Source organism: Microcebus murinus, chromosome 3 (genome assembly GCF_040939455.1).
Source record: "Microcebus murinus isolate Inina chromosome 3, M.murinus_Inina_mat1.0, whole genome shotgun sequence".
Lineage (NCBI taxonomy): Eukaryota > Metazoa > Chordata > Mammalia > Primates > Cheirogaleidae > Microcebus > Microcebus murinus.
This window is the reverse complement of record NC_134106.1, coordinates 20175065-20187501: the sequence shown is the minus strand read 5'-3', so window position 1 is coordinate 20187501 and position 12437 is coordinate 20175065. Positions and strand designations below refer to the sequence as shown.

Sequence of the window (12437 nt, the reverse complement as noted above, 5' to 3'; positions counted from 1 at the left end):
ATGGAGGCCAAACACAACTGCAGTTGGGATGTGAGCCCTTTTCCCATTCCCATTCTCTCTTTTTAAAAATTCATTTTTATTTACTCACAGTAGTACATGTGTATAATTTAAGGAGTCAAATGGTACTAAAGTCTCCAACAAAATGCAGTGGTTGCTCGTCTACTCCTACCTTGGTCCTCTTCTCAGAGGCAGCCACTTGCAACCCTTTCAGCTATTTCTTCTAGCAAGTTTACACCTCATGTTTCTGAGTAATGTGCGTATTTTTGATTCATCTAGTTTGACATTTTCCATTGATTTCCTATTTAGTAGATTCTCATATATGGCCAACCTTTCTATCCCCCAGCCATGTTCCTAAATAGTTTTTGTAGTAGGCATGGTATTAAGATATATAAGGCATGGTAATATTTTTTCAAAAATGCTTTATGCATATATTAGTGTATATATATATATATATATATATATGCAGGTAGTAGGCAGAGAAATAGCCCTCCAAAGATGGCCAGGTCCTAACCCCTGTGAATATGTTACTTTACATGGCAAAAGGGACTTTGCAGATATGATTAAATTAAGGACCTTGAGATGGAGAAGTGATCCTGGGTTTTCTGGGCGGCGCAGTGGAACCACAAGAGTCCTTAGAAGCAAAAGACTGAGGCAGGAGAGTCAGAGGAGATGTGACAGAGACAGAGTTAGGGTACCACAGTGGGAGAGACTGGCCATCCCTGGCTTTGTAAGATGGGAGGGGGCCATGAGCCAAGGAATGAGGGCAGCCTCTAGAAGCTGAAAATGTGAAGGAAACGGATTCTCCTTGGAGCCTCCAGAAAAGAATGCAGCCCTGCCAACACCTTCGCTTTAGCCTAATGAGGAGAGCCGTTTTTGATTTCTGACTTACAGAGTTGCAAGATAATGAATTTGTGTTGTTTTAAGCCATTAAATACATACTTAAGTAATATATGTGTACGTACATGTATACATAAATGTGTATATTCACACTCACATATTTGTTAAATGAAAATACAGTATTTACATTATGTCAATGCAACTATTATTTATAGCTGAGCCTTATAGTATACTATAATAGTTTCCCTTTTCTTTGTTTTTTCTGAAGTTAATAATCACCTCGTTTTTTCATCTGCCTTACTTTTTTCATATTTGTTGCTTATTCCTACCACAACCTCTTTTTTTTTTTTTTTTTTTTGGAGATGGGGTCTTGCTCTGTTGCCTGGACTGGAGCACAGTGGTGTCATCATAGCTCACTGCAGTCTCAAACTCCTGGGCTCAAGCAATCCTCCTGTCTCAGCCTCCCAAGAAGCTGGGACTACAGGCATGCACCACCATGCCCAGCAAATTTTTCTAGTTTTTGTAGAGACGAGGTCTTGCTATGTTGCTCAGTCTGGTCTCGAACTCCTGGGCTCCAGCGATCCTCCTGCCTTGGCCTCCCAAAGTGCTAGGAGTTAGGTGTGAACTGCACGCTACACCAGGCCAACTTCTTTCTTTTTGTGTGAAAAAAGTAATTTTATTTCTCTGTATCAATACTGTTAACTGTTGGTTGATTTTCTTGTTTTCGTCTTAATTAACACATAATAATTATATATATCTGTGGGGTGCAGTGTGATGCATGTATAGATTGATACATGTATAGATTATGTAATGATCAAATCAGGGTAATTAGCATGTCCAACACCTCAAACATTTATCATTTCTTTGTGGTAGGCCTACCACACCTTCCAGTAGCTGTCAGTATGGCTTTCCGCACGGGAGGTCACAGTAGTAAATGTTTCAGTTCCATTTTTTGAGTTATCTAATCTCTTTCACTCTAGGCTGGTTGCTTTCTAGGCACGTGGCACATTGTAGCTGAGGTTCTGTGACTTCCTTTCATGGTCTCCTTGGAATTTACTTTCCCTTCGAGTTGAAGTCCCTGTCTTCTGGCTTTTGTGTTTTCTTGCTTGGTTTGCCCCACTAATTGGAGCACATCGTTCAGGATGGATTCCCATCCACATCGGAATTCATTCAGTTCTGGGGTTCAGAGAGCAGAGGACGGCAGTGAATGATACCTGTACTGTTGTCAGTTAAAAAGACAGCTCAGCGGCAGAGGCCACGGTGACAGCAGCACTCGTCACGCCGGAGTCTTGAACCACTGCTCAGATGGGAAGGGCGGCCCTCCCTGGCCTGTGCCAGGTGGAGTCACGCAGCCCCTTTGCACCCTTACTCCGGAGACCCCTTCCCTTCTCTCCTATGCTGAGTCTTCTGTGTCTTAAAGCAGCAGTCCCCAACCTTTTTGGCACTAGGGACCAGTTTCATGGAAGACAATTTTTCCACGGATAGGGGGTGGGGGGTGGGGGTGGGGGGATGGGTGGTTTGGGGATGATTCAAGCAGATGACATTTATTGTGCAGTCAACCTCTCTGCTAATGATAATCTGGATTTGCAGCCACTCCCCAGCGCTAGTATCACTGCCCCAGCTCCACCTCAGACCATCAGGCATTAGATTCTCATAAGGAACCTAGATCCCTGCGTGTGCAGTTTACAGCAGGATTCGCCCCTGTGAGACTCGAGTGCTGCCACTGCTGATCTGACAGGCGCCGGAGCTTATGCGGTGATGTGGGCCATGGGGAGCGGCTGTAAATACAGATGCAGCTTGGAAGCTTCCCTTGCTCGCCCACTGCTCACCTCCCGCTGTGTGGCCCAGTTCCTAACAAGCCACGGACTCCTACTGGTCCATGCCCCAGGGGTTGGGGACCACAGTCTTAGGGGACATCTTCCCCTGCTTCCTGGGAAAGGAGCGTGAGACCTCATGTCTGAAAATGTCTTCATTTTACCTTCACACACAAAAGATAATTTGGCTGGGTAAAGAATTCTAAGTGGAGAATTGTTTAAGATTTATTTAATAATTTTTTAAAGAATTTTGAAGATATTGGTCTTTTGTCTTCTTGCTTTCAAAATTGATGTTGAGCAATCTAAAGCCATTCTGATTCCTGGTCGTTTATATGTCATTTTTTGCTCCTTCTCTGGAAACTTGTAGGATCTTTGTCTTAGTGTTCTGAAATTTCACAGTGGTGTGCCTTGGTGTAGGTCTGTTTTCATTTGTTGTACTAGACATTTAGTGGGGCTTTTTAGCAGGCAACTTGTGTCTTTCTTTTTTCTTTTGAGATAGAGCCTCACTCTATTGCCCAGGCTACAGTGCCATGGCGTCAGCCTAGCTCACAGCAACCTCAAACTTCTGGCCTTAAGCAATCCTCCTGCCTCAGCCTCCCAGAGTGCTGTCTCAGTGGAAAAGTGCCCAGCCAACATGTGTCTTTCAACTCTTGAAATTATTTCAAGAGTTATATTATATATATTATATATTATATTATATGTAATATATACTTATATATTATATATAATATATATTATATTTCAAGAGTTATATTATATTTCAACTCTCTTCAATTATTTCATCGGTAATTTTTTTCCCCTCTGTTTTCTCTTTCTGTAACTCCTATTATTCAGATGTGGAAACTTTTGGACCAATTCTCTAATTCTGTTTTCCTTCCTCTCCTGTTTTCCTTCTTTTTCTTTTCTTTTCTTTTCTTTTCTTTTCTTTTCTTTTCTTTTCTTTTCTTTTCTTTTCTTTTCTTTTCTTTTCTTTTCTTTTCTTTTCTTTTTTTGAGACAGAGTCTCACTTTGTTGCCCAGGCTAGAGTGAGTGCCCTGGAGTCAGCCTAGCTCACAGCAACCTCAATCTCCTGGGCTCAAGTGATCCTTGTGCCTCAGCCTCCCGGGTAGCTGGGACTACAGGCATGCGCCACCATGTCTGGCTAATTTTTGGTATATATATTTTTAGTTGGTCAATTAATTTCTTTATATTTTTGGTAGAGACGGGGTCTCGCTCAGGCTGGTTTCGAACTCCTGACCTTGATCAATCCGCCTGCCTGGGCCTCCCAGAGTGCTAGGATTATAAATGTGAGCCACCACGCCCGGCCCTTCTTTTTCTTTTTAATGTACCCATTCTATTAAATTTTTCATTTCTACTAACATGGTTTTTATTTCTAGGAGTTCTTTTGGTTTTCTGGATCCTCTTTTTTTTTTTTTTTTTTTTGAGACAGAGTCTTGCTTTGTTGCCTAGGCTAGAGTGAGTGCCGTGGCGTCAGCCTAGCTCACAGCAACCTCAAACTCCTGGGCTCAAGCGATCCTTCTGTCTCAGCCTCCCAAGTAGCTGGGACTACAGGCATGAGCCACCATGCCCGGCTAATTTTTTCTATATATATTAGTTGGCCAATTAGTTTCTTTCTATTTATAGTAGAGACGGGGTCTCGCTCTTGCTCAGGCTGGTTTCGAACTCCCGACCTCGAGCGATCCGCCCGCCTCGGCCTCCCAGAGAGCTAGGATTACAGGCGTGAGCCACTGCGCCCGGCCTGGATCCTCTTTTTTAAGAGCATCACATTCTTGTTTCATGGATGTAGTACCCTCTCTGGACATAAAATCTGTTTCCTGGGCCGGGTGTGGTGGCTCATGCCTGTAATCCTAGCACACTGGAAGGCTGAGGTGAGTGGATTATTTGAGCTCAGGAGTTTGAGACCAGCCTGAGCAAGAGCGAGACCCCGTCTCTACTAAAAATAAAAAGAAATTAGCTGGACAACTAAAAATATATAGAGAAAAAATTAGCCGGGCATGGTGGCCCATGCCTGTAGTCCCAGCTACTTGGAAGGCTGAGGCAGGAGGATCGCTTGAGCCCAGGAGTTTGAGGTTGCTGTGAGCTAGGCTGACGCCACGGCACTCTAGCCCAGGTAAGAGTGAGACTCTGTCTCAAAAAAAAAAAAAAAGAAAATCTGTTTCCTCCAAGTTGCTTTTGTTAAGTTTTGGTTTGGTTTCTTCTGGTCTCTATCTTCCAAGTTAGAGGCCTCCCTCGAATGTCTGATGGTCCTTGTTTGTCCTTCCTGGGTTAAGAACGGGACTAAAAAGCTGATTGGAAGCTCTGAGCATAACACTGGGTCTTGTCCACTTTCAAATCCACATTGGTTGACCTGAACAAGCCATGTTGATGCCATTTCGGTACCGGTGTCAGTACTGGCAGCCTTAGCTGTTTCTTCTTGGCCCGATTAGATTCTCCAGAGAAGATAAGGGTCTGGCTGCTGGTGTTGTAGAGCCCAGCGGGGAACTAGCTGTAGGGACGCCACATCAGCATTGATCTCCATCTTCTTGGTTTTGATGTATCGCCTTTGCTCAGCGGTGCCAGTCACCTCTGTGCAAAGACCCCTGTTTTATGTCCTCCAGAGACTGTGCCCCCTGACTTCTGGGGCGATGGGTCTGGAATTTCACTGCTTTCATCCAGCCTTCGTTTTCACACACACATCCTCTTCACCTCCAGTCCCAGGTGCCTGGTGCTACCATGCTAGCAGGCGTCTGTCACGGACTCCGTGCTAAAAATCAGCTACCACGCACGCTCCTGTCTGCAATCTGGCCGTCACAATTCGCTTTCCAGATTCCAGAATGTTGTTGGGGGTTTCCCTGCTCTTGTTCAGCCCAACCTTGTGATTTTATGTCTTCTTAAAAAATCTTTTTACTAGATTGAATTTAGAAGGTAGTGAAATTTGGTGCGTATATTCCAAAATTTCAATTCTTTTCCCACAACAGTTTTATAATTGGAGCAGTGATGACGGTGAGCCCGTCAGTTGTGATACCAAGATGTTCCCACGATGGGACTCCTGAAACATTTTTAAGTGGTTGTTATAAACATTATTTATGGTCACTGTGGACATTAGAAGTACAAAGGAGAAAATAAGAGCTGCTTGTCATGATGGCAGGGTTCTTGGCTAGGATTTTTGGTGCTGGTGGTTTTTGTGGAGCAGCCCTTGGCCCGGGTGGGGAGGGTGCTTTGGTGCTGGGAGCAGCTGGACCGTGTTGCCTGAAGGACCGGCCTGGTGGACGCACACTGCTTTGCTGGGACGCTGGGACCGTGGGCGCGTGAGGGAAGAATGAACTGGGCGGGTGGGCAGTGCTATGTCAAGGTCTGGGACCTTGGCCACGCAGCGGGGCACCCTAAAGTTGTGCAGTGCATGGCCTGCCCGGCCACACACTGGGTGATTCTAGATGACGTGGGGTGGTTTTGAGGGGCATCTACCGACAGGGCTGGTCCACTGAGCAATGCAAAGGGACCCAGGATTGACCCAGGGCAGCTGCATTTTCTGTGAGGACAGAGGAGGAGGAAGAAACGCTTCCTCTCCACTCCTTTCCTTTCCGAGGTGTCCGCCCTTTGGGGTCAGTGCCCTGTGATGTTCTGCTTTGCCCTCCCATGCTTCCTTCCTCACCCGCCGGGAGCCAGAGGTTCTCTGAGAGGGTTCTTCTCACAGCACTGGTGGCACAGATGCCCCCTGGGTGGCCCCAGGCCTCAGGGCAATGTGGGGATGCACTTCTCTTACTTTGTGCCAGGGTCTCCCCGACTCCATTTTGGGGTGCCCCTGCCTTATCTGGCCCTCACGTGTCCGCTGCCCTGCCCCTTCCTGCTGCCCGTGGGACCTCAGCAGCTTGCTCGGCAGGTCAGAGCTGGGAGAGGTCTTGTAGATAATCTAGCCCAGCCCTCCCATTTTCCTGATGAGGAGACTGAGGGCCAGAGAAGCCCCAGTCAGGACATAGAACCCACATCTGCTGGCTCCAGATACCATGTGCTTTCCAACCAGACTCTGCCTCTCTAGCTCCTGCTTCCTTTTGAAGGTTTTGGTTTGGGGGTTAGAGATGTTTGTGGTAACAAATGGGGAGGGGGGCTTGGGGGGGAGTCACTGCTGAAAATGGGTGGAAACCGTGTGGAGTTCTGGGTCGGACCGGAACTAGAGTTGTTTCTGCGGGGTGGTGTAAGGCAGGGGTGAGGCTTCTTGGAGAACGCAACCCCTCATAGCCTTAGAGTCAGAGAGATCTGGGTTCAAGCTTCTGACAAGTCGTAACCTTTTTGAGCCTAGATTGCACTGTGAACTAGTAAGAGTACTAGTAACTGCCCCAGTGCAAGCCCCAGTCCAGTGCTGAGCGGTGTCTGACACATGCAGCTCCTCTGGCCTTTCTCTTTTCTCACCCAGACCTTCACTGAGCCTGGGCTGAGCTGGGGGGCGGGGGGTGGGGATAAGATGCACTGCACCTGGGCCTTCCTTGGGGCTCAAGCAGTTCCAGCCTGCCCGGGTTGACCTGGAGCCCCTCCTGACCTGGCCCTAGGAAGGCTCTGCCTGGCTGCAGTGTCCTCCCTCTACTCCCAGGGCGGGGCCAGGCCTGGGGTAACCACTGCCCAGGCAGCTGTGCACCCCTGGGGCAGGAGTCGGCGACGCAAGCCTGTGCTTCCTCCGGTTCCTGGTTTTCCAGGGAGCCCTGGCTGGAGGGGGATGGGAGGAGAAGCCCAGGCTGCGGGAGGGGAGCCAGGGAAGCAGAACCGGGAACTGGAAGGGGAAGGGTGTGGGTGGGCCCAGATCCAGGCTGCCTCCCTCTTTCCTCCTGCTGCCAATCCCCTCCCAGGCCCTGGCCCCTGGCGCACTCGAGGCAGAGGCAGGGGCTCAGGGGCTCTGGCTGTGTCCCCCTGGGGGGTGGGGAGCAGGGCGCTCTGTGCCTCTCAGAGTGAAGGGGCTGAAGCACAACACCCCACCCAGCTGTGGCCCGAGGCACAGGCTTTGTTATTTCTCTGGCTCCAGGCCCACACCTGGAGCAGGGAGGAAAAAAAGCCCCTAAATCAGCCATGTGTGTTCGGAGGCCCCCTCAGGCCCACCAGTTCTGCAGGCAAATGGCGCTGCTTCAGGGGGTGGCTGTGGCCGTGGCCTCTCCCTATGGCCTCTCCCCGCCACGGCATCCCCCAGAGCCGGGCAGACCAGGCCTTCAGCCTGGCCGCAGCCTGAGTTCAGACAGACCTCAGCTTTCCCCGGGCCCAGCCCAGGCGCTCACTGGTCCTGAAGTGAGGTGACATTCATTTCATGACATCCTGTGACTGCCGCTCACTTCCTCCACGTGGCGGAGCGGGGTGGGGGCGAGGGTGGGGGCAGATCAGAAGGAAAATGTAGCAGGCTGGGGCCTCTGGGGGAGGCTGGGACTTCCCAGGGGCTGCTGGAGTGGGAGGCAGGGTGCAGGAAGCTGTCAGAGGGAAGGACAGCGTGAATGAAGAGCAGGGAGGAGGCTGGAGACTGCGGCCGCCGTCTCAGAGGCTGCTGGGGTAGGTGGCGGCCCTGTGGGGAGCTGCCTGGGAGTCGGGCTCTGGGGTGCTGGTGAGGCCTGGAGGTGCCAGGCCTCGCGGGCGGGCGGGGCCGGGGGTGCTCTGCCCGCTGACCCCCTTATCTCCCCACAGGCGGAACCATCCGGAGCCCCAGCGCACAGGCACACCGAGGCAGCGGTTCACCAGCGGGCTCGACACTGGCGTCTATGTTTAAGTTCTAACTCTTGCCTACAAAGACCACGATAATTCCTTCCCCAAAGCCCGGCAGCCCCCCAGCCCCGCGCAGCCCCGGCCTGCCTCCCACAGCCCAGCTGCCCGCCATGCCCGCCAGCGGCCCCGGGGACACCAGCAGCTCTGCTGCGGACCGGGAGGAGGACCGAAAGGTGAGCAGCGGACTCTGGCTTGGGGCCGGCACCCAGGGAGGGGCCCTGTCCCCCGTGATGACAGACAGCCTCATCACAGGGTGGTGGGACCGTCACATCCCTGTTTTGGTGATGGGGAGGCTGAGGCTTGGAGAGGTTAGAGTCTGGTGGTGGAGCAGGAAGTCGGCTCCGGGACCACCATGGGGTTTGAGCAGAGGCTCACAGCCCAGGTCTGTGCAGCTGTGAGGGGGCCGCCCCACAGAGCCCCCAACCCTGGTTCCTTTCTAGATCCTCCCCTCAGTAGCTGTGAGTCCTCAGGTGAGTCACTTTAGTGCTCTGTTTTAGCTGCCTCTGTTTCCCCATGGTATTCATAGCTTCTGGGGGGGCAGAGAAGAGTGGGGTGCAGGGGCACTGCAGACATGAGGTCGCATGAGTGTCCCTCCCACACAGACACGCAGGCACCTGCGCCCGTGGTACCAGTTCACCTTGGAGATGGCAGTTTCCTGTCCCGCCCCCCACCCCAGCCTCCAAGCGTCCCTGAGTGATCCTTGACCTGGCTTCTGGCCGTGGAGCTGGTGACTTTTTCTGCCCTTTCTGTCCTCAGTCAGAGGACACTATGTCAGATTGATGGGATCCTGCTGAGTCCCCACAGGCTGCCTTGGGACCTTACCAAGCTGTGTCCACCCGTAGGAAAAGCCAGCCCTTAACCCCCGACGCTTGGACTCTGCTTTCCCCCCTTGTCAGTGGAATGGTAAACTCCACTGCCGCCCTTCTAGGGCCACTGTGATGGCCACAGGCCTTCCTGGCCTGTCTGCTGTGCTTTTGTCCCCAGAGGTCCCCCTGCCTGCTCCCTTTTCCCTGAGCAGGGCGGATGGATCGTGGTGCTGGGTGGTGTCTGCGAGTAGCAGGACATGTGCAGCATGTCCATCAAGCATACTAGTGTCCTCGCTGGGCTCACTCTTTCTTAGAGTGTGTTTCCACCCATCCTTCCATTTGGTCCTTTCTGACCCCACAGGAAAAGACCTGACAGCCTAGGTTATCCTACCAGCCTCTGGGTGACTCCTGCTTAGGACCCCAGCAGCATGTAGACCCAGACCCTGCAGCCACCTGTGCTCTTGAGTGGCGGCTATTGCTGCTTCCCTCACCTCCTTGGGCCTGGCTTGGTCTCTCTGTTGGATTAGGTGACCCTGAGCCTCCCCTACTCTGGGGCCAATATCCTGGCAGATGCTGACACAGCTCCTCGTCCACTCACCGGAAATTACTGGTCAGCCACCCCCCAGGTGGGAAAGGTGGGGACAGCCGGGACGAAGACCTCCTGTTACTGGACTGTGCTTCTGCGCCCCTGCTGCCACCCTGGGCAGCGCAGCCTCTGGCCCCGCTCACGGACGCAGCAGGCCGGGCTCTGTATTGTGAGGGTTCAGCACAGAGAAGGAGCCCTGCACAGTCAGAAATCCCAGGCCCTGGTCCTGAGTGTGCCACTTACTGGCGATGTGACTTAAGGCCATCTGGGCTTGTGTTTGCTCAGCTGGAAAATGGGGATAGTGACTCTGGCCTCGCCTGTTTTACAGGGCGGTTGTGGAAGTCAGATGAGGTCATGGGCATGGAAGTGCCCTGCAGACAGCAAAGTCTGGTCCAATTATGAGGGATTGTGATTGCTATTATTATCTACCCATAGTAACTGCTCTGGCTCAAGCGGCAACAAATACACACCCAGCCCCAGATCCTGGTGCTGATAGAGCGAGCACACACACACGCTGGCAGGCAGGCGGTCGTGCCAAAAGATGGCAGCGATCTGGAGAGACAAGGGCTGGGGCACAGCCGGGCCTCCTCCCGGCCGCCCACGCCCACACCATGCATGCTGGCTCACCTGGCACACCTCCCTGGCACCTCTGGGCTGGCTCCAGCAGCTCCAGGGAGCCGCCCAGGGAGGGCGGGGAGAGACACTGACAGCCACCAGGGCAGCCAGTGAAAGCCGGGCCTGGGGCAGGAGTGCCGGGTGCTGCAGAGGGGGAGACACAGGCTTGGTCTGCAGCCCAGGGAGACTGGCGGAGGTGCCAGGGGCACAAAGGGACTGTTTGATGAGCCAGAGGGAAGAGGTATGGCCACCCCCAGCCCCTCCACTGCCCGGCCCATGTGCCATGCAGCCGTCCCCTGGCCACGCCTCCAAGCACCTTTCACTCAAGCCCACTACTTCCCGGAGCCACAGCCAGACCTTTGTTTATGCCGCTCCCTCTGCCCGGGGGGCCATTTCGCTAATTTTCTGCCATCCTCTCTGGTCAAAGCCTCAAAGCCCTCAAAGGTTTAGTCTGCCCTGGATTGCAGATTACAGTGGACCCGCAGTTCTCAAAAGGAGATCCCCAAACCACAGCCTCAGCATCACCTGGGAAGGTGTTAGAAAGGGAAAGCTCGAGGCCTAGCTCAGACCTGCTGAGTCAGAAACTCTGGGGACGGGCCCAGTGACCCGTGTTTTAACCAGCCCTCTAGGGCCTTCTGTTGGACACCAACGTTTGCACACTGCCACCGTGGGCAGTGACTGTCCCCCTGCTACCAGGAGGGCTGGGCCCAGCCCCTTTCTTCCATGTGACTCCCCAGGACCTGGAATGCTGCAGAGCAGGAGCTCAGGAAATATTTTGTGGGTGGGCCGGAAAGGAAAGCGAGAGTAGATAGACCCTTCCACAGTTTAGTGACCCTGAGCCCAGGGCCACACAGGCAGAGGGCAGAACTGTGTGCATGCGGTGGCTGCAGTAGCCGCGCTGTGGCTGGGAGTGCAGAGACCACCCCCACCCGCCATCCATATGGTGGGCAGAGGGGGGGCTGCTTGTGGGGACGGGGAAGAGGCAGGCTTTGGGGGGCTGAGCTCTGGGGCTGGTTGGGTGAGGCAGCTGGTAAATGTGGCCACAGCAGAGGAAGGGGGCTGGCCTCGAGGGGGGCAGGGGTGGGCCAAGAGCTCAGAGGGGATCGTGGAGGGAGGTGCCAGCCCTGTGGGGAGGGATGGCGAGGGGCAGAAGAGAGGACCGAGACATCCTAAGGTTCTTCTCAGATCCCCAAATACAAACCAGAGGAGAGTCCAGAGCCCCAGACTGGGCCCCTGATCTCGACACCCACCCCCCTGCCCCTGCCGCCTTTCCTCTGGCCTCAGAAACGTAACGGCCAAGATGCATCGAACACTGACCATCTGCCAGGTGCTCTCTGCGTGCATCGTCTTAGTTAAGTCTTAGAGTTACCTCATAAGGTAGGCACTATTATTTCATCATTCTATCTTGCTAAGGACTAAACTGAAGCTCAGAGAGGTTAAGTCACTTGCCTGAAGTCACACAGCTAGTAAGCAGTAGAGCTGAGGCTGGAACCCAGGCAGACTGGGCTGTTGGCTTCTGTGCCCTTGAGGCCACCTCCTGCATGAAGAGGACAGAGTGAGCAGTGCCTCTCGGCCACGATGCCACGTAGCCCTGCCCAGGTCTCTTCTGCTGCAGGACAACAGTGTTCTTGGCCTAGGGTGGATGTTGGGAGCACTTCGTGTCCAGCAGGAACTCACATGCACAGGCGTGTATGCATGGTTGTGCACACACACACACACCAGATGGAGACGCTGCTGTAGATGTGTTGCTTCTTACCGCTTCCTCCTGCCTCCTTCCTTCCCCGCCTCTCTCCCGCTCTGGACACATGGCTTCCCTTCTCTTCTCTTTCTCCCTCCCACCCTCTTTTCCTTTCTTCAGACTTAGGTCCCTTTCCAGGTACCTAGCAGACAGTAGGGCTCCACAGGCTGTTGGGTGAATTGAGTAAACATTCCTCCAGGACCTAGGAAAGGAAAGGGGGTGGGCAGATTCGAAGATAGGTAAGCCGCACCTGCCCTCCCGAGGAGGGTGGGGCCTCCTGGGCAGCTCACCTGATCACGCCTTCTCCTGCGCGTAGTGGAAGCGGCAGC

The 12437-nt window shown here is 53.0% G+C and overlaps 1 protein-coding gene across 4 annotated transcripts in view; it reads left to right on the top strand.

Annotated features, from left to right (window-relative positions):
• DNMT3A (DNA methyltransferase 3 alpha) overlaps window positions 1-12437 on the top strand; it is a 102636-nt gene that overhangs the window by 19531 nt on the left and 70668 nt on the right. For 3 of the 4 annotated variants that reach the window (XM_012788128.3, XM_012788126.3, XM_076000598.1), the window contains exon 2: window positions 8286-8536. In XM_012788128.3, the coding sequence (XP_012643582.1) occupies window positions 8474-8536 (63 nt within the window). In that variant the 5' untranslated portion in view covers window positions 8286-8473. Of the gene's footprint in view, window positions 1-8010; window positions 8154-8285; window positions 8537-12437 lie in introns of those variants that run through there. The other variant, XM_012788129.3, reaches the window with a different exon arrangement.